The sequence below is a fragment of the Bombus affinis genome, chromosome 3 (assembly GCF_024516045.1).
Source record: "Bombus affinis isolate iyBomAffi1 chromosome 3, iyBomAffi1.2, whole genome shotgun sequence".
In the NCBI taxonomy this organism is placed as follows: domain Eukaryota; kingdom Metazoa; phylum Arthropoda; class Insecta; order Hymenoptera; family Apidae; genus Bombus; species Bombus affinis.
The window spans coordinates 17,935,448-17,955,865 of NC_066346.1; the positions used below are offsets into that span (position 1 = coordinate 17,935,448).

General features: G+C 39.2%; 1 protein-coding gene across 6 annotated transcripts in view; it reads right to left on the reverse strand.

Annotated features, from left to right (window-relative positions):
- LOC126914263 (gamma-aminobutyric acid type B receptor subunit 2) overlaps positions 1–19,632 on the reverse strand; it is a 40,222-nt gene extending 20,590 nt beyond the window's left edge. The window contains exons 1-2 of one of the 6 annotated variants that reach the window (XM_050717924.1): positions 19,498–19,628; positions 5,731–7,331 (exon numbers count right to left, since the gene is read on the reverse strand). In XM_050717924.1, the coding sequence (XP_050573881.1) occupies positions 5,731–7,331; positions 19,498–19,564 (1,668 nt within the window). In that variant the 5' untranslated portion in view covers positions 19,565–19,628. Of the gene's footprint in view, positions 1–5,730; positions 7,332–7,769; positions 8,450–10,982; positions 12,082–19,497 lie in introns of those variants that run through there. The other 5 variants (XM_050717923.1, XM_050717927.1, XM_050717925.1 and 2 more) reach the window with 5 other exon arrangements.
- Positions 19,633–20,418: the final 786 nt, after the last annotated feature.

The following is a 20,418-nucleotide window of genomic DNA, read 5'->3' on the forward strand; positions in this document are numbered from 1 at the left end:
GTCGGCCAAATGAAAGAGTAAGCTGGAGGAATCTTCCATGACGTAGAGCTTATTTAACAAAGAACAGCTACTGCTATCTGTTTCCTGTCGGTGAAACGTTGACACAAAACAGATAGTATTGCTTGCTGAAAGGAAGAAACGCCGACAATATCGAACGATGAAAAGTATGATACACCTACAAAGTTTCCTCGGCTGTCAAAGCATTGCTGCAAAGAAATTAGCATTACGTGTTTAAGAATTTTGCAACTTTAAGAATTATATGTGGTATATGGGATTATACGATTTTAGACGACTTTATATAAGTTCCGTGTATAATCGGGAGAATTTGAACTCGGGTCATAATCGGACGTAATTACTTATGTCGAACTCTATTCCGTTAGTGGTTTCTCACAGAAACAACAGACAACCGTGTATGCCGTAAAGCATCTGGTTGTAGAAAGTTTGCGAGAAACCTTGCTGCATTGTACCTTCGATAAACTATCGTTATCAAATTAAGGGTGAACGGAACATCGAAGTGGCGTTGAATGAAGATAAATTCTACAGCTTGCTCGACTTGTCGCGTGCAAACTTTAACAAAATATTTCTTTACACATCGGACTAATCTAAAAGCTGTCTCGTACACGAAGCGAAAATAAGGTCCGTTTTAACTCCGCTGCCGCGGCGATATATCAATTTAGAGTCGACGCGGTTGCAAGCACTCTGTTTTCTGAAAAGAGGAAAATTTTTAAGTTCCACGACAGCTCGAGCGCTCGGCCTGATCTGCCGCCTGTCTTTATTGAATTTTCAGAGATTTTGCCTCGCAGTGATACGGATTTATGATGCAGCATGTAAACGTTTTACAAGCTTTGACAGTGTAATCTTGAATGAACTAAGTTCATACTAAGGTTAACGTTTCTGTGTTCTAGCATACAACTTTGCTTCGCTGCAGTATTATATTACAGAGTGACACAACTTCGTGTCCACAAGCTTAAGTGATACTGCAACTCCAAATATCATGAAACTGTATCCTTTGGAACTCACGTTTCCTCTCACTTTTTAAGCTGCTCGCGCTGGATTTGATTAAATTAATATTTTAAACGTTGCGTCGTCTTATGCAATATGGAAGGTATAAAGGTAGATGTCGTTAAGTTTTTATTAAATCTTTATTCGGCGATAACTTAGTGCAAAAAATCTCGTTTTTCATTTTCTAAAACATTATCTTAGCGACGTGTTTCATTATAAATTTACCGATATGCTTTTTTTTCTAACAGGAAATCGAACACCTTATTCAATCTGTTTTCTGTCGATGACTCCTATACCAATTTCGAATGATCATTTCCACGCCAAGAAAATATTATTTCACGTGCCGAATGATTTTATCACCTACATTTTATTTCAATAAAAATACGAGTTTTCGATATTTTCATAAAGCGTTCAATGCTGCAACTCCATTTTTTAATCGCACATTTCATTAAACTCATTTGCCTTGTTTTGAAACTAAATTCTCGTTTGCAAACCGCTTTGGCTACGTTTTCGCTAAAAACTTTTAGGTACACTGCAATATCCATGTATATTAGATTTGCCCGACAGAAATTACCTATGGAATCTGTAAATTTTTATCGATATCTACTCGTGTGACGCGTTTGATTTTGCTCGATTAACTATCCGTGACGAGCCAATTACCGTGTACGTGGTTAATCATCGCGTATTCAAGTAATTGCTGGATCGTTCCCGTTTATTGTTCGCTATTAGTCCTTCTCGAAAAATTGAACAACCAGTCCATGGTTAAAATTGGACTATAGGCGAAGTTTTTCACCTAGTCCATCGTGAAAAAATGTCTACCTTTTATGATTGCGCGATATACCATAAAATATCTTTCATTTGTCACTATTGTGGCTGATCGCGCAATCAATAGACTGTATGAATAGGAGACGACGGCAGATAAAAGTATCGGATCTATCACAACCTTAGCAATACGTTCGACGAGGAAAGGGAGTGGTGGAAGATGATGGAGTACAGGAATGACGGGTATATATGGTCTGTGAATTTTTTAGGAGCTGGCCCAATGAATATATCCATATCCATAGTGCTGATCTCTATTTTCGTGGTTATTTCTCAAACGTTGCTGTTCTTTTCTTCCGTGATTGTTCTGGTCCAATAACACTGCTACGTGAGTAGACGTAAGAAAATTTTCTTACAAGGGTCGAACAGAATACATCCTACTCAAAAGGCGCCACTTTTATTACACTTTTATTTAATCCTACCTTATTTATTATCATCGTAGTTTAGACGTGATATTACTTTCATGATACAGTTTTTCCATCGTCGTTTTTTACCAACACGCTTTATGCGAATATGTCCCGCCATTGGGAAATTCAAATGTCTCACGTTCAAGATAAAAGTCTAATCGATGGTTACAATCGAGCTGTGCGATTATAAAAATGTGCAATGAAGAAACGACAAGCCCCGAAGATGAAGACGTTTCAAGCACTTCCAATAACGATCAAATTATTAGTTGACAAGTGGTTGTCCGATTATTGACTTTCCTCTTTCACTTGGACGTATAACGAAGATCCCCTCAAATTCACTGCAGGTTCTTCGAGATAGCTACCTTTATCGTCTCAAGTCACCCTTTTAACTACTGATCTTTCAATCGGACCCTATTTTTCCCTACATACATCGTAGTCTATGCCCTTTTGAACAGTAGAATTGAGGTGAGCGAAGCATGAAACGAAAATACGAATTCTATCGGACTTTCTCTTACGTCGATAAAGAGAAAAAAATTGGTCTTGGAGACGTTTCGTAAGACGATGCTTTTTGTTTGGAGCTTAATGGCGCTTAAGCTTGTTACGGTTAGTATATTGCTTCTTCATTAAGAGACAAGGAGAAGTTCAGGTATTAAGATTGTCCACGGCATAAATTTGAAAATTTATTCCAAATGAAACTTTTTATTTTCGACGAACTTGCGAGTTAATAGCCAGATCGCTTCGAAGAGCAGTGAAAGAGAATACAAAACGAATTGAAAAAGGAGGAAAAGGGAAAGAGAAAAAGAATTAAGAATAAAAGTACAGATAGGTCAATCGAGATAATAGCGTTCCTTTAATTGTCTTATTCTTCACCGATTGATGCAAAACCTGTATAGAAATGATTTTTTTTATTTTGCGCCTTTTTAATTATAATCGATTTTCTTTGGTTTTTCCAATTGGTTGTGGGGAAATGTCGATAACTGTAGTTCGATATACGTGGTTTCGCTTCGGAATCGTGTATACGATCGATTCAACCTCCCAGTGTTTTCCTATTCATTTACATTTATAGCAGGCCGGCCATGGGATATATAGTTGAAGATTATTTAATAAACTAGTACCAGAATACAAATAACTTAATGGATCGAACATATCCATAATTTACGTCCTCCAACACAGTTTCAAAAATCTTCGATGGTAGGCAGTACAGCTTTTTGAAGAGAACGTGCACAGTAGCCGCATAAAACTGTCCTATCTTTCAGGATATGAACTAGAATAAATGATAGAAGATAGGTTCTATCGAGGCGCACTCAATCAATATGCGTGTTTGTACTTTGAATAAATACAAAAGTGCTTTCGTTGAACACGCATTAGAGTCTACGCTACGTTAACTCGCTTTCCGAGATTTCAAAAAGCCTTTAGTTGGTTCGACAGCAAAAAAATTGCTGTCGATAAATTTCAAAGTGGGGCCATAGGTTTTCAAAAATCTCTACTTCGTTTTTGTATTTTATTTTTTCACAGGTTAGTTCAACGATGCTGATAACGATATACGGAATTCTAATTTGATAATTAATTCGAAATAGAAGAAGCGCGACTCGACCCCAAAAGCTTGAAGAAGCTACGTATTATCTTATTTATTAACATAGTTATATAAATTTTATGTGAGCAGCCAACACTGTTTCTGGATAATTGCCATGAAATAAAGCTTTAGTTTGTTTTGGCATTGCATTCGATGTCGGAACAAAAATCTTATTTTACATCCTATGAAGGGACAACTCCTATTTTACGCGACACCGATGCTAGTTCGCGCCACAGAGAATCGGAAAAAAGACGAGGACAAACTATTATTGTGTTACGACGTATACAAATTTTCATAAAACGCATACAAATTAACGGGGAATTTTCAAGGATCAGCACGGGAATATTCCATTGATAACCATTTGTTCAATGCAAATTAAAAAGGACAGAGTGAAAGAGAAGAACGGAAAGGAAACGTGGAGAATAGTATGCAGAAAAAATTCGAATCCTTGATGAAGAGGACCACCTTTCCAGTACTTTACCGGTGTGGGATTGGTTAAATTACAAATGGCCTACGGCCATTCCTTGTTCTAAATCCCATTTTCATCGAGATTCTCGTATTCGTACGCACACAGCAAACAGAGAGAACGTAAAACGGTCTGACGACGCACTCCGATGAATGCACACGGTGAATTCAGCAAAGACACATAAAAGCTATGTAATACTCCGAGCTGGTATGTAACGAGACTTTGTCTCACAGAGAAAATGGTGAAAAACGAACGTCGAAGTTGCAAAATAATCGATATTTTGTTTGTACCATATAAAGTAATATAAACTGATTTATAAAAAAAAGACGCTTAATTTGGCTTATATGAAAGTTCATAGGTAAGGTATCAGTCACTTTCCGACTGCTTAATCGTGAAATATTCCCTCGTACAATATACCACGAAAGTTACATACTCGAATAATGCTGTTTTAATTTTTTATTTCGTCTCGTTTCATTCTGTTTCGTTTCCTTGATTCACTTTCCGTAAAGGTGCGCGTTTGAACGATCAGTAGTATTTATACGAATACGATATAGCACATAAACGGAAATTATCGCGGAAAGCAACAGTTTAATACAGGGGTTTTCCCGTACAAAGATTAATTACAATTACACAAGTGTGCATTGTCCCGATTAAACAAAGTCTAGCGATTTAATTGGTCACCAAAAAGTTACATTTTTTTCAACGAAGCGTCAACGATGCTTGTTACACGGCGGTTATCGAGAACGCGTAGCCGCGCCTACGGAAAATGTCAGTTGATATAAACGGGGGAAACAAAACTTGGTATCGTGGGAAACAGTTTGACAGTTGTTACGCGTAGTCCGGTTAAAAAATAATAAAAGCCAGGGTTGCTATCTCGCGGTTTAACTTTAGTTTAATACGAGTTCTCGTTACGTCATGGAATTTTCCTTTGCGCGAACCACAGTTTCGCCGGCTGGCTGCAGAAACAGACTAGAACCGAAATTTTAAACATACATAATTTGCAAATTAATGCGGATCTAATTTGGAAGTGAAATTTTGATCCGCATAGCGTTCAACATTTCGATGAGTTTGTTGAAAACATTCTGTGGTGGGAAAAAGCGTGAAATTATTAGGACCGCGAGCGCTTTGAGATTCAACAGCATGGAACACATGTTCATGTATGCACATAATATTATTTCTTTGGAAGAAAAATTGTTACACTACATCGAGATAGTCGAAAGCGTCGTCTTTTCGATGACCAATTCATTTTTCACGCGACAATCGTGATACGCGCGTATTCTTTGGAGAATCAGCGGCGATGAATATAAATATCGAAACTTTCTTAGCAAGTAAAGTATCTCGCGCTGTCGCCATATTTTACCCACGATTTTCCCATCATAAAGAAAAGGCTGTGAATACATAAAGAGTAGCTGGTTGAACTCTTGGAAAATATATCCAATAGAATAGAAATGTTTTGTTTTTACCTTGGTGTCGTTGTGAATAAGACGCAGACGAAACTTGGATAAGACATTCAATTCGTTGACCCGCTCAACAGCTAATCTTGCTGCTTGTAACTCGCTAGTTCCTTCCGGTCTAGGTTCAGAACCTCGTGTCATCTCGAATAAACCTAAGATAGTTATGTTTATCTTTTCGGATGATTTCACGCTCGGCACTGTAACACTGGATTCTTCAATTTCTTCTGTGTCTTGGTCGATACGCGACTCGTTCATCGAATACTTATCACTAGGCGATGTCGACATTGGAGAAAACGTTGAAGACACGGAGACGTGCTTTTCTTCTGGGAAAGACCTTCCACTGGCTATATTGGAGGATCGTCGACCAGACGATGCGCCGGGCAGCCAACGATCATCCGTGATGTCGTCGGCTTTCTCATGCTCGTCGATGGCCGCCTCCTGTTTTCTTTCCTCCTCTGTATTCTCATCGACTTTACGATGTCGGTGAAGGACGTCTCTGCCGGGACTTTTTGGTAGATCCGGTGGCATGGTCGACGGATATGACGCGATTGTGGTTTCGGGAATATCCATTTTAGGCGGACCAAAGTGCCTTCTATCAAACTTTTCGACTTGAGCTGCTATAGGCGGCTTGTACGTGACTTTTATAGGAAATTTCTGCGAGCCCTCGAAACCCGTAAAAGGGTCCTCGCTGCTCTGATTCGAAGTCGGTGACAGATTGCCATTTACTTTCATCGAATGAACTGGATTCTCGGTCCCATTGTTTCTTTTCGCTTCGGAATTATCCGCGACTTTATCAGACCTATTTCTTCTGGTAGATCTCGAGTCATCGTTCTCCGTGAATTCCTCGCCGTATTCTTCGCAATCGTGAAACGATTCTTCTAAACCGAGAAGGTTCATTCTCATTTTCCTCTCCAATTTACGCTTCCGGTCGAAGTTCCTTTTCATTCTCAGCTCAATATGTTTTTCATCGCGATAACTTGCACCGTTCATCAAAGTCGTACCACCGATTTGGTCGTTGATATTGGCTAGTAGTATATCATTTTCCCGTCGAAACTTCCGCTTCTGGTGTCGCTTGCGAGACTCGCCGTAGTAACCGTTCACAATATCAGCCGTGATCGCAGCGAATCGCGAGTCGTCGCGCAAATACGCACGATTATCTTTACCGAATGACGCGACGAACTTATTCGTCACGCGGTTAACTCGTTTTAACGCACTCGTTCGTCTTTGTGAGATTCGATCGACGTCAATTCCTGTCCCGTCGGGTTGATCCGATGAGTCGGAAATTTCGTACTCGTTCAAGCCATGCTGTATCAATTGCCGAGGATCATCGGGAACTCTTCGAGAATATTTTCTACCCGCGGTGTCGACGAGGTAAGGAAACGATGTAAGATCATGACTTTGAGACCTCGCCTTTTCATTGCACGGCAGAACGCTACGAACAGAGGCGAGACCGAGAAGGAGAAGGATTAGGTTGCAAGAAAGGTGAAAGGTCTCGGAGGATGAGAATGGCAGGAGGAGACGAGAGAAATCGCGGCGCGTATGGACGCGCGTCATAATCAGTCGCCGTCGCTGTTTCGACGACTCAGGGCGCTTTGTTGGCTTGTCCTCATCTGAAAATTAACATACACGTACTTTATTCTCAATGCGGAATAGTATAATTAATATTCTCGTAAATATGTATATGTCGCTTTAAACCTTCTTTGAAACCGTGCAGAAAATTTCAAGTTTAGTCGGTTTGTCTGTTAACAAAGATTTTTCGCATACATTATATGTGTACGTGTATGTATATATCATTCCAGCTCGATCGTGTGATCGTGTGAACTTGGTAACGGGCAATTAGCATTGCAAAAAGAGAGGAATAATGTTGTAGCGGTTATTCTGTCTCTTAATCGAATTTATAGGGACGGGAGATATCGTTTGCCACTTCTGTCTATTGTTTCTCCTTTATTACGATTAATAAATTCCAGCAAATCTATTCGCCGAATAATACTGCCAACATCTGTCAACTTCAGCAACGATAAATATACTTTTATCGAGAAGTATCGTACCAAACGCTGTTTCTGCTTCACGGATAGAAAATCTGTGCGCCCAGTCTGTTTAACGTAATGTCGCAGAAACGGGAACACGTATACACACACAATTGCACAGGCTATGTTAATGAGCTCTAGTACCCTTTTATGGTTGCGTTAGAGAAGCTTCTGACCTTCTTCGAATGAGCTAAGTACGCGTAAACGATGATAGCGATTAAACAATGGGATTTAGTTTATTCGCTTCCCTTCGCGTTACGTAAAACTGCACTTACAAGCGAACAAAGATCCTCTCTAGAAGTTTTAACGTAATTGACTTTCTATAGTGATTAATGACCGCCATTGTTACGCACTCCGATGTAACTTTTTAAACTGCGATACTGATGCAGCTTTATTGCATGCTATTTTCAGTGTTTTTTTTTTTTTTTTTTTATTATACATGAAAATGTCAATTGAATTTCAAATTTCTATGCATAGATATACGTACATAGCACGTTTGTACAAGGTAGATTATACGCACGTGTAAGCATCGAAATCAGTATCAGTGAAAACAGTATCTTCTAACTCTAATCGCATCCTGACGTGCGTGGAAATGTTGAGAAAATAGAGCGATTAGATAATAACGTTTCTAAATTCGATATTTTAACTCTTTTCTTTTTTGAAAGAAAAAGCGTTAAAAATTCATTACAGCTTTCGTTTAATCGCGTTAAATCCTTATTCTCGACAATAGAATGTAAATGAATCTCGCGACTTAGTCTAACTATCGAACCTAGTAAATATGTAGTGTTCCCCGAATATCGACAGGTTTATCGAATCGACTGCAAGGTAGCATTTTCTACAGGTCGGTTTCATATAATCCCACCTACCCCCAGTTTATTTCGGGCTGCTCGAATCAAGCAGAGAACGGAACCAACATAACCTGTGACACTTTCGATAGGCAGTCAGTTGTCAGAAGAGTGGAGATTCCGAAGTCTAAAGCAGAGGTGGTGGGCCTCTCGACCTCCTGACCTACCACACCACACCACACCACACCACGTGAACTCGAGCTTCTTTGTGCTTGGTTTGTTTCCTTGCGAAGAACAGACGAAAGAAAGAGAACGTAAATGTAGACTAATGGTAGCGTCACGTTGGTAAGTAAAGGGCAACTGAGAAGCAAATAAAGAAATGACATTCGTGTACATGTAGAGAGAGTTGCGTAACGTTTCCCACCGTTATCTACATATTACCCGTTGTCCATTAAATTTTTCGTTACAGCATGGTATACAGCCTCCAAAGTTTTCTTCCCTGAAAAGCTATATTACGGCATTGAGAAAACGCTATAATAATCGTTAGATGGGTGAGGTAATTTGTTTATGGCTGAAGGTGCAAACACGAGATCAGTTCTTTTACTAATGGTGCGAGCCATTTACATTCCTGCGAGGATGAACCGAAGCGGTAAAGAAAAATATTTTAAAAAGTCAATCAGTTATGCAACCTTCCTTGCCTTCTTTAAGATTTGTAGCAGAAATAAGTTTGTAGCAAAAGATGCACGCTGTTGATGGATCGTACGAGCCATATGATTGCTTTTGCGTATCTGGAAACAGAATATGCCATTCCCTTGGGGTATCGGAACAGGGATTACTACTCTCGAATTCAATACTACGTTCATCTCGTTCATGTTCGATACACGTTTATGGCAGTTTCGCGAGATTTGTTCGTTTGCGGCGGATGTTCCGGGATCGTCACCGCGTTAGCGACGTCTAAGCATAAAAATTACTAGAAAACGGATAATCTATGTACAGTAGAAACTGAGGAGCGATGATTTAAAAATGTAATTTGATGATGAATTGTTGCTTGAGGACGGGAATTACGAAAAATCGAGAAACCAGCGTATTCCACAGAATGGTTTCTCTTAATTTTTAAATTATCCAGAGATAAACGTATCTATTCTTCTCGCGTACCAAACGCGAGATACCATACATTTCGAATAATAAGGCTAGGAAAACTTGGAACGAAAAAACGAAAGAGAATCCCGAAGAAAAAGGCAAGCAGACTTTCTGCTGCTAGAGTAGAAAAAAGTTCATTAATTTTTACCAAAGTTTTCTTCATGCCGTAGCAATTTCTTGTTTCTAAAACGGTAAACGCGAATTATGATCTATAACATCAAAGCGTGGGCATTTCTATAATTTCCACGTTGTGGAAAATCGACAAACATAATTGCGTGTAAATTATTATCGTATAGCAGCTCTCTAATCTCTCGGTTACAGATTCATGAAGTGGCCCCGATATGTAGGTATATTCAGGGTAACAAAGCTGCATTAAAGCATGGAATTTCACTTTCATTAAAGAATTTCAATTTAGTAAGTCTCATTACTTTTTAAACTCGTTAACGCAACCCATCGCGAAACTGATTCACAGAGTGACGAAGTGCGCCTTCGTTTAAACGCGAAATTGCGCAACGGAGTAAGAAAGTTTCTACGATAATGTACGTTATCGTGAAATTGAAATGACCGAAATAACAAACGAATTTGTTAACAGTCGCTGCTCGTACATAAAAATTTTGATGTATTTGTTCATAGCGGATACGAGGAAAGCACTATGTTTGCGAGTCACATGTAACTTAATCAATCGCATTTATTAGAATTAATGGGGAGACACGGAGGTTCGTTGCGGCCTTAAAAGCTTCGTTTGGGCGAGTTTGCTATTTGGTCCGTTTATTTATTTACGGAACTTTCGCGTACACTTTTACACAATTGTTTCACCATCGTTAGAGTCTGGTTGAAACAGCGACAACAAATTATTTTTCATTATCGAAGGAGATAATGTAGATTTTGGAAGTGGCGTAAAACCAGAGATTAGGGGTCGCGTAAAGTTTCTTAAAGTTGCACGGAGTATCAAAGAGCCTTTCTGACCTTTATAAATACTTTTTCCGTAAAAGTACGTAGCAGCAAACCGTAAAGTTAAAATATTTTCTTAAGCAGATAAGCGAAACAATGCCGTAAACGGGGGAACTTTCAACGTAGTTTTCACAAATGGCCTGGTACTTTAAAAAGTTGATATTCAGCAGGAACAATTTTTTTTTATAACACCGGTATTCTCTCTTTTTTAGGCAAATTTAATATCGTGAAAATTTTCTCTGTAATCGAGATATTAACTACGGGTTTCCTATACTCGTAAAAAAAATCGCTGAAAGTTGGGACGAGAGGCTTTTACGATATTTATGTCGGATAAAAGGGATCAAGAAGTACGAATTACCGTAAAATCACGTAATATTGCTTCAAACGTCGCATTTTTCTTGGAAATGAATTTGAAGAAATCGTCCACATCGATTTTCTTCGAATATCTTTGCGTAGGCGTTTCTTTCCTTTTTTTTTTTGAACTTTATAACACTCGAACCAATCTGTTTAAATTTTCTTCGATAAACGTGTCACTTTTAAGATGATACTTGCAATAACTAATAATTGCTATACAGTTTTTGTACAGGCAGTTATCGCCGTTTGCTTCCTTTCCACCAAGTCTTTACTCGAACCGTGACCCGTAAATTGATTCTTTCATTGACATTGTTTTGTATCCTTTATCCTTCGAAAATACCAGCACTTCTCGCGAACTTTCAAACAAGTTCCCGTTAGAAAGATATCTCGATTAATCTCTTTCTTTCACCCCGCTTGCTTCTGTCATCGAGTTTTTTCTTTCGTCGCAGAAGCGTACTTTGTAAAACGTTTTGCGCGTTTATTCACTGTGCGTTCTCGCGTTGCACTGTGAAACAACGATAGCTCATGATGACATTTTGTTCATGGGTAACGAGCGCCGTATAATCTGGTTACTCGCTTGCTCCGGGATATATCCGGGCATTCGGTCTTTGTGTTATTTACTTATGATCTATTACGTTTGTACGATAAAGCTGTAAACGACGACGAACTCTCTATTATAAGAAAGAAACAATGGGTTGCAGAAATACGAGGGCGTACGGATAACCAGTTGCAAGCGTAACACAAGTCATTCGTATCTTCTGTCTCTTGCTTTTGTCCGCGCTGTTTTTCGATAATAGTCGTATCAGATGTCTTCTTGAAATTTGGTGGAGGAAAAGTGAAAGTGGAATGAATGCGAAAGATGCAAGACAGAATGTCGTGCAGAAGCGTATTAGAATCTAACCGTAGGCAATCCGTAGCGACGATGAGCGCAGAAGGTGTCGCGTCGGAGCAACCGCGTCGCGTGCTGGCGGTTCGCGCACTGTTGGCTCCGTGGAATTCTGCGGGCCTCGTCTCCTACAGGAGTTCTCGTGACAGCCTGTCCTGGTAATGCGCAGACGCCCGTTTCTCTTGCATTTTCCCTCGAACGGAGAGATATACTTCGTTCATCAAACGACTATTTACTCGTTGATTTCTTTCGAATTTCACTTTGCGATTCAGCCGTCTCAATGAATCCTTATTGTTTCCTTTCGTTCAAAGACCATTCTATATATTTTCCATGAGAAATGTAATTTATGAAAAGTAACGGTTACCGGAGCAGCAGCAGTGTGTTAGTTGCAAAAGAACACCAGGAATTCGAAGTATTCTTCGCAAACTGAAATTCTTCGCTTCTAACTTATTTTTCGCCGATGTTTTCAAACTTCTCTCGGACTTGCAGGAAGAAGTTTGTGCGAGAATACTTCAACGTCACGCTCCGATCGCTATAGTCACCTCAAAGGTTTTCCCTCTTAATTTTAAGACCCTTGTAGACATTGAAACATGTTGCGATGCATATGTCGACACTTAGGTTTTATGATGCATGTTACAATGTATGTATTTCGGTGTCGGCGAATCGACATCAGAAGCAACGCACGATCGATGCATCAGTATAGGTGCAAGAATCAGAATCCCGTCTTGGTGAGCAAGGCCCAACTGGAATGCAGGTTTCAAAGGGTAAAAGAGCGACATCGATACCGAATATAATTTATAATAGACTCTCATAGTATTTTATTTTTCAATCCTCGGGTGAACTTTTTCCAATGAATATTAAAAATGTAAATAATTTCTACAATCACTAGATTCATTTACTCATTTCATCATTCATTTTCTTAATTAACCATCGTTTTACACATTTCTCTATAGTTTTTAAGTTTTTATTTTTTGTAATCAATATACCTCCTGTTATTGACAATAATACTGGAGTTGGAAAATAATCAAAGACTTTGAATCACGCGTTTCAACGTTCGCATCACGCCAACGCTGAGAAGAATCGGTAATGTGAAGGTAAACTGAAACTGGTTTATATAGGTTTCACGAAACCCGCATATATGCATGGTAACACGTTTCAATGTATACAGGGATCTTTATAGCGAAAAGTTACATTCACGTTCAATTTGATCAACAAATCATCCGATGATTTATCGTTTTGGAAACACCGTTTGGTCTAAGCGAACTTACGATTATTTCAGTCGAGCGTAAAATTATGGTTGCGTTTGTTAACGAGTCGTGCGGGCAAATTACTAGGCGCAAAGTAACGCGAACTACGAAGTTTCGAAATATCTATTCAATAATGTTTTTAGTAGGCGAATCAGCGTGTATCCATATGCAAATGAGGGAGCATTGATTGCTTCGAGGGAAAGTAGCTTAAATAAATTACGTTGTTCGAAACCGCGAACATAATTTCCAGTTGTCTCTCTGGCAATCGAACATGCAAATATGCGACAGACTTACCGAAGCATGTAACCATATTAGGAGCCAGTTATCAATGCTCACTAACAACCTTTACCAGTTTCAATTGGTTATTTATTCTATGGTCGACTTAAAATAATTTTGTCGATGACTACGCGTTACACGAGTCCCAACTTGAAATTTCGTCTCAAGTACGTAACGTTGCTCTTCAAACATCTTCGATGTACTCTTTTGCTCGAAAAGAAAAATAGTCTCGAACGTGTGAAATTTACTTTTCATCTTATAGATGAGTATCATCGAGTACGAGGTCTTGGTAAATTTTCATTCCCACGTTTGGATTATCATTCTATAAATGCGAGATTTTTAATCACTCTCCCTATTGACAAATTAAAGCTTATTTCGGAAGGAGACCATGATGTACTAATTCTTGTCGCAGATTTAATTCCATCGTATTACAAAACGCTCGATTACGCGAGATCTTAAAGAATATGGTGGCAAAATATGGATTTTAATGAATTATAAGGAGTTTCACGATAGCGGCACGTGCGGGCAAGGACCCTCGTGAAATTTTATGCAAATCGGTTCCGATCAAGTTATTCTATTATAAGGGAGCTACTTCACCAAGAGTTGATCTTTCAAGGTCTTGTTCTATGTTATAGCCAGTTGATCGAACGAACGCGTCCGTTTTATTTTCGTGGATTGTGCGAAGCGATTGCTTTGGGTTCACCGGAGAATGAATCGAATACAAGACAGGATGTTGGACCACCGAAGAGAGTGGCTTTGTAGTCGGTGCCGGCAAAGAATTTGCTGCTGTAATTTGTTTTGTCGTTTTATGCACATCATCTATCCATGAGAAAGATGCTCGATTCTCGCTGTTATTTAATTACCAAGAGATTAACAATGAGACCTGTCCGTGCGAAACATTGCCGCGTGATTCGCATGTTCGTTTAGCTTCCTTTGCCCAACCACATAAAAGAGCGGCCTCCTCCAACTTCACGGATATTGCTCGTTAGTTTCTTAGAAGAGCAGAACGAGACGAACACAGACAAACCAAGTTGGTGAAATCTATGGCGAAATGGATTCTATTCAGAGTCAGAGCGAAGTAGCGATATCGCACGAAACCCGTTCCATCTTTTCCTTTAACCTCTTAGGTAAGGTTGAATTTTGTGCGGGGTTGTTTCTCTGTATGGCAGAGTGTGACGCGAATTACACGTAAACGATACAGCACTGCAATATTCAATTATGTGTGACGGATAATGCTGTTCTCTACGCAAGCACATTGGAATGTAGTTTTTGATAATTAAATTGTAATTTTTCTCAATGATATGATGCATACATTTCAACTTCAATAATTTCGGCATGTTAAAAGGAGCATGTAATAATGGTATATTCATTTTAACGAAAAGCAACAATTGATATCTGACACTGGCGTATCAAAAACAAAGACTATATATTCTGCCTGTATATTGTTAACACTGTTATAAAACGTTGCGAGGACAAGAAAAGTGTGAAGCAAGACAAATGAAAAAGATTATTTAGTTGAAACGGTGAGCGAATGAGTCAGTAAAGTGAGCCACTGTAGTGGCGCATCGTACCTAAGAGGTTAAATCCCTTTAGGCCCAGTACAGACGTATGACTCTTGTCGGTGTGATCTCGCTGCGATCATATGTTTGTTTTCGTTGTTTTTAACTGGGATAAAAGGAAAGATATACGATCGTAGCGAGTCCTTATATGCAATATGTTTTGCACATTTTCCTAATATGTGACGCGAATCTAGTATTTTCGTTGCATAGTGAGAAATATTATACAAGAAATTTTTCTATTTTGCCTCGTTACAATGCTGGTCAGAATACTAAAATCGATTCTACTCGTAGGAAGTTTAAATATGAAATACTATCGCGGAGAAAAATATGTCTCTTGGTTATATAGTTCTACATTTCAAATTTCCAATGACGCTGACATAATTGAATTTATCTACTGATAAAAATTCTACGATGGCAAGCTCCGTTGCAGGAAAGTCAGTATGCTTTATTAGACGATGTCGGCTGTCCTTGCTACGATCCCATGGCAGAGTCAGCCCTAGTCACACAATGTTTATTCGCCTTGTTGCGAGCAGCGTTGTGAAGAAAACTCGGCTGTCGGTTTTGTCTGTCATGTTAGAGAACATGCGGCAACTCTCTGGGATACAGATCAGTTTATCCGTTGAATTTTAAGATATTTCGTACGTCTATTCCGAAGTAACAGAATCGCAATTTCTCGTCATTTATTTCACACACTTTGTTAGATGCTGCGAACTGTCATTTCAATGCGATGCTATTTAACAAAACTCAACAGAATCGATCAGTAAAAAAATAATAGACAAAGGGGGAGAGTAGAATGAGAGGGAAAGAATAAAAGGCAATCCTTCCCTTAGAAAATGAAACATCAATTAATGTAAAGACGGTATTAATAAATTTTCCTTCTTAAAACATATAATTAATTGAAAGCGTTGTAAGCGTCGTTGTAATTAATAAAGTTCATGTTTTCCGCCCCTCGTTGAAATTTTATACATAGGTAGAGTATTATTGTACACAGATAGAATATTTGATACGTAGATAAAGAAGCGACGAATATTTGGATTGTGAATAGATAATAGAAAATCGATAGCAACAGAAACTAGGAACGACTAGGGAGAGCTATTGCGGAAATGCTGAATCGAATTACTTACAAGTTCCAAAGTGATTTCTGAACAGTTTGTAGGTGTAAGCTACAGTATTGCAGACCGTGTCGCACTGACCTTTCGGACGTTCGACATATGTAGCTATGAAGGGAAAGCACATGCGAAGCAGCATCGATCCCGTGTCAACTTTCTTCGATTTCGATTCGGTCGTGTTCCACTCTATCGCCTTTTCATCCCAATTTTTCTTTTATCTCCATTATTTTATTTTTATGTAAAATCACTCAGAACTTCCGGATAGAAGTAAAACGGAAGAAACGAGTAATCTTAATGAAAGCAGCTAGGGAAAATTATACTTGTTCAACTACGGAATGTCAACAGCAGCTTACGGGATTGAATATTGTTTTTGCCTGATAAAAAATAAATCATGGCGACGAAATGTTGTTACGAAGAAGGAATGCTCTGCTTTCAATTAAGTCCCTTTCTAGCGTAAATCTCGTTTGCCCGACGAGGAAATTCTCGTTGGACTCATTTACGACGACGATCGCGCTGAAGCAACATTCCGGAAAGAGACCCTCCAAGGTTGCGCTTCGAAATGCAGACACGAGTGATCGAGAATCGACCAAGATGAAAGTGCTCTTTGTATGTGTTCAGCTTTTCAGAAACTCTTTGTACCACTTATCCATAAAAGGTACATAAAATCAATGATACATACATGCGACCTACAACGTGCTCGAAATTTCGCCATCTTTAAGTGCTGACTGTGTTTCGTAATGGGTAGTGGGAAGATACGATAAAAAATCTAGCGTATACAAGTGTAGTGTATATCTACGTATAAATATTCCTACAATGCTGCAACGATCCTCTTCGTGCATGACTTCGTGCCGACTTCGCTATAACGAGGAGGCCACAATACATTGTACATTTATGGATTACCTGCTATTTTTTGTTTTCGGAAAATTCAGTTTTTTCGGTGCGCAATCAAGCCCAAATGGCACACATTCATCATCCTCATTCGCTGTCCAGTGTACTTTTGTGCCGTTTTGAAAAAGGAAATACTCGTTCGTTTCCTAATATTCTTTCGTTCCAGTAATTTCGAACGGATATTTTCTTATTAAGCGTTATTTGATTAAAGATACATTGACATTGAATGAACTTTGCAACTAATATTTCATTAGAAAATGTAGTTTCAGATTCACATGATAATTTCAAGTATCTTTTCTTTACTGTGCGCATCGTTCCAACAGTTGCGGAAATCAAATCAACGAGAAGATGAATTCTTTTAAGGTAGCACAGCGACAGATCAAACCCGATCCCATTTTCCAATTTCTCGAGACACGTTTGATTCTATTTATGTTTGAAGCCTGATAGAAGCGACCCACAACCGAGTTAAAAAATCGTAGCGTGTGATCGGAGTCTTTGAAACCTGATATGAATAATCATTGCTCGTAACCATCGATTTAGTTGGATTTCGTTTTAATTATTTTATGACGCATTTCGGTTTTGGAACAGATATTTCCTTTCGTAGCGCACCTTATATGAAATTTCTCAAAGTAGGACAGATAATCAAGGCACGAGTCAGTGAAATCTACGGTGACACCGAATAATTCATTCGATTGGCCCACCTGCTATGTAAACACGATGGTTTCACTCGAAACACTCCTCGTTTTACTTTGGTTTCAGACTTTACCTATTAGTACCTATATTTTCCATGAAAACCCCGTCTATATTTATTTCGAATAGAAGCCATCTTCCTGGCGGGATGAAATTGTCCTTGATTATTCCATGCTGCTATCTGGTTCTAAATTATATCCTTCTGTTTCATAACAGGCTGACCTTTCGGATCTTCTCAGTATTATCGATTCACATGAACTTTTGAAACGACTAGCATGATCGAGGATTAGATACATAGAGACAGGCAATTCCCAACGCGAAAAATTTGAAATTGCGTCGTGTATTCCGAGTAAAAACTCGTACTACGTCTAGTACTTGGGCAGCTTTATCGGTTGCATTCGTACATAGTTGATTTAATCGTATGAAAAAATGTGATACAACAAGAGGATGCTAAAACGCATACAATGTACAATAGAAAAGCATCGAAACTGGCCGATCAATTTTTGAACGTTTCATCTATTCCGAAAGCAATCTCTCGCGTGGTCACGTACCTGCGAATATTATACTTGTTGATCGCGTTCTTTGCTCTGATTTAATCGGAAGACGGGGGTGTAAATTTATTGCTTATCAAACATAGCATGAATTAGCGCCTGCTAGATGTAGATAGCGGCAGATAGTGGTGTACATGCTTGCGCCTAACACCGAAACAGTATTGTAGCGACAAGAATACCTCCTCTGAAGCAACCTAAGGATTTCCGATAACGAAGACCATCCTCGGAAAATGTATTTATTTACTTTTCACTGACTAATAACTCTTCGTACTAAGAGCGAAGAAATATCGGTTTTTCTCTGTCTCGTTTAATTCTTCGGACAATACAGATCCAGAAATTGAACGATCGTTTTAATTTATCGCATTTGTGAGTTGATCTGCACCGAACTCGAACTAGCGTTGTATCGATAGAAATTTTAAGTTTAATCATACACTGCCGCGATCACGAGAGAAGAAATGTGATTAAGGGAAGGAAAACTAAAGCAGAAATTTAATGCCCCAGCGGTGATCTATGATCCATATTCGGCCATTTGTCGATTTGATTACAGATACGTGCCTTTTCACAACTTTGTTTTCATATTAAGTTCTGCAAGATTTCAAACTGCTATCCATCGCCCACACAAGTCACATTAGAAAGTTTTTAATGGATTCGATCGATCTTCGCATTTCGTCAGCGAACTCCATGAGCAAGTGAAAAGAAGTTTGACGGGAGAAGAAAATTGAGACAAGTGAGTTTGGTGGATTTAATTAGACCTTACTTTATCTTAAGGAATGACTCGAACAATTTATTATAGTTCCGAGAGCCACGCATTTAACCAACTTGCTGGCGATTGAACGAAAAATTGAGAGAGTAGAAAACATCGGCTTCTTCTACTGAGTTACGAACAATTATGGCTGACAAATTTAATTACGGAAAATTTACGTTCGTCAAGGGGAGGATAGATTTCAAAGTCTCGAGGAAAGTTTGCGGAGTTGCTAAGTTCTCCGAGACAAATGATCCGATGACCTACCAAACGTTAAGACCCGCGCGTCTGAAAAAGAAAAGAAGGAAAATAGGTGAAGAACAGAACGAAGGGCACGACTGGATGACAGTCCTACCGTATGGTTAGCCCGATGTCATAAAAGAAAAGGAAAGAGAATGAAAGCTACCTGGAGTTACAAGAAAGAACGGACACTCGAGCTTTGGCTGACGTCGCTTTACGTGCCGACATAATGGCCCTTGTCTTCACCACAGTTCCGAGTTCTATTCAAGCTTAAAGCGTCTCACTCACCTCTGTGCAACAGCGACGCGATTCTTAAATCTACTTAACAAACCTAGTTTCTTTCCCACTCTTTTTTCCCATCCCCTTTCCATTTGCTTCTCGCGTTTCTCGATTTCCATTGTGCTCGAGTTTTCCAATTCCCGATTCGTCCTCGACGCGCGTCACTAAGAATAAACGCAACACAGGATTCTCTGCTTTCCGTGACTCTGGAATCCGATCGAATCTATTCATTCAGATACACGCACGAGGGATATAGCCCAAGGAAGATTAATGATTGAGAACGCGTTCAAGTATTCGCGCCTAAATCGCCTTTGTTCTCCTAACTACCCTGTTTGTGCTCGTTAAACCGATTTGTTAGTCCGCCCGTAAACAATAGGGAACCGCGTTATGGTTACGACGATATGATGCAAATATGAAACTACAACGTCATTGTTGGTCGATTATCAAATCTGACCGCGTGTTAAATGTACGGTGTTAGATGAAATTAAATTTACATGCTATACATATAAATTATTTAGATGGGGTTACGATTCTTAAAACGTTAATCTGACATCTTGAATCGATCGAACGTATGTTTCTTCGTTGTAGGAAGCGGCCAAGATTGATAATCCATATTTCACGTAATATCCAATCAAAGCCTCATACCCTCGAGCGGTTTCCGTTAAAGCTTCATCAAGGGAGCCTTCCGACTTTCGTTCAATTTTAATCTGCTTACGAGCACACGTAGGAAGAATCGTAGGTACGCGATCACTGAAACGTGACGACAATTGGATTCCAAGACTTTACTTGTTCGTTCCTTATTTTCCATACATCTCATTGGCTTGCGATACAAATTGAGTCTGTTCAGCGTTCACTGCCAGTTTCCTCTGTAATGAGATTCTTGGATCGGTAACGAATCGCAAGACTCTTTTCAATATGAGACTATAGACGATATTCTTCTCGGAGGACGTCGTCGGCAGCGCGAGAAATGCAA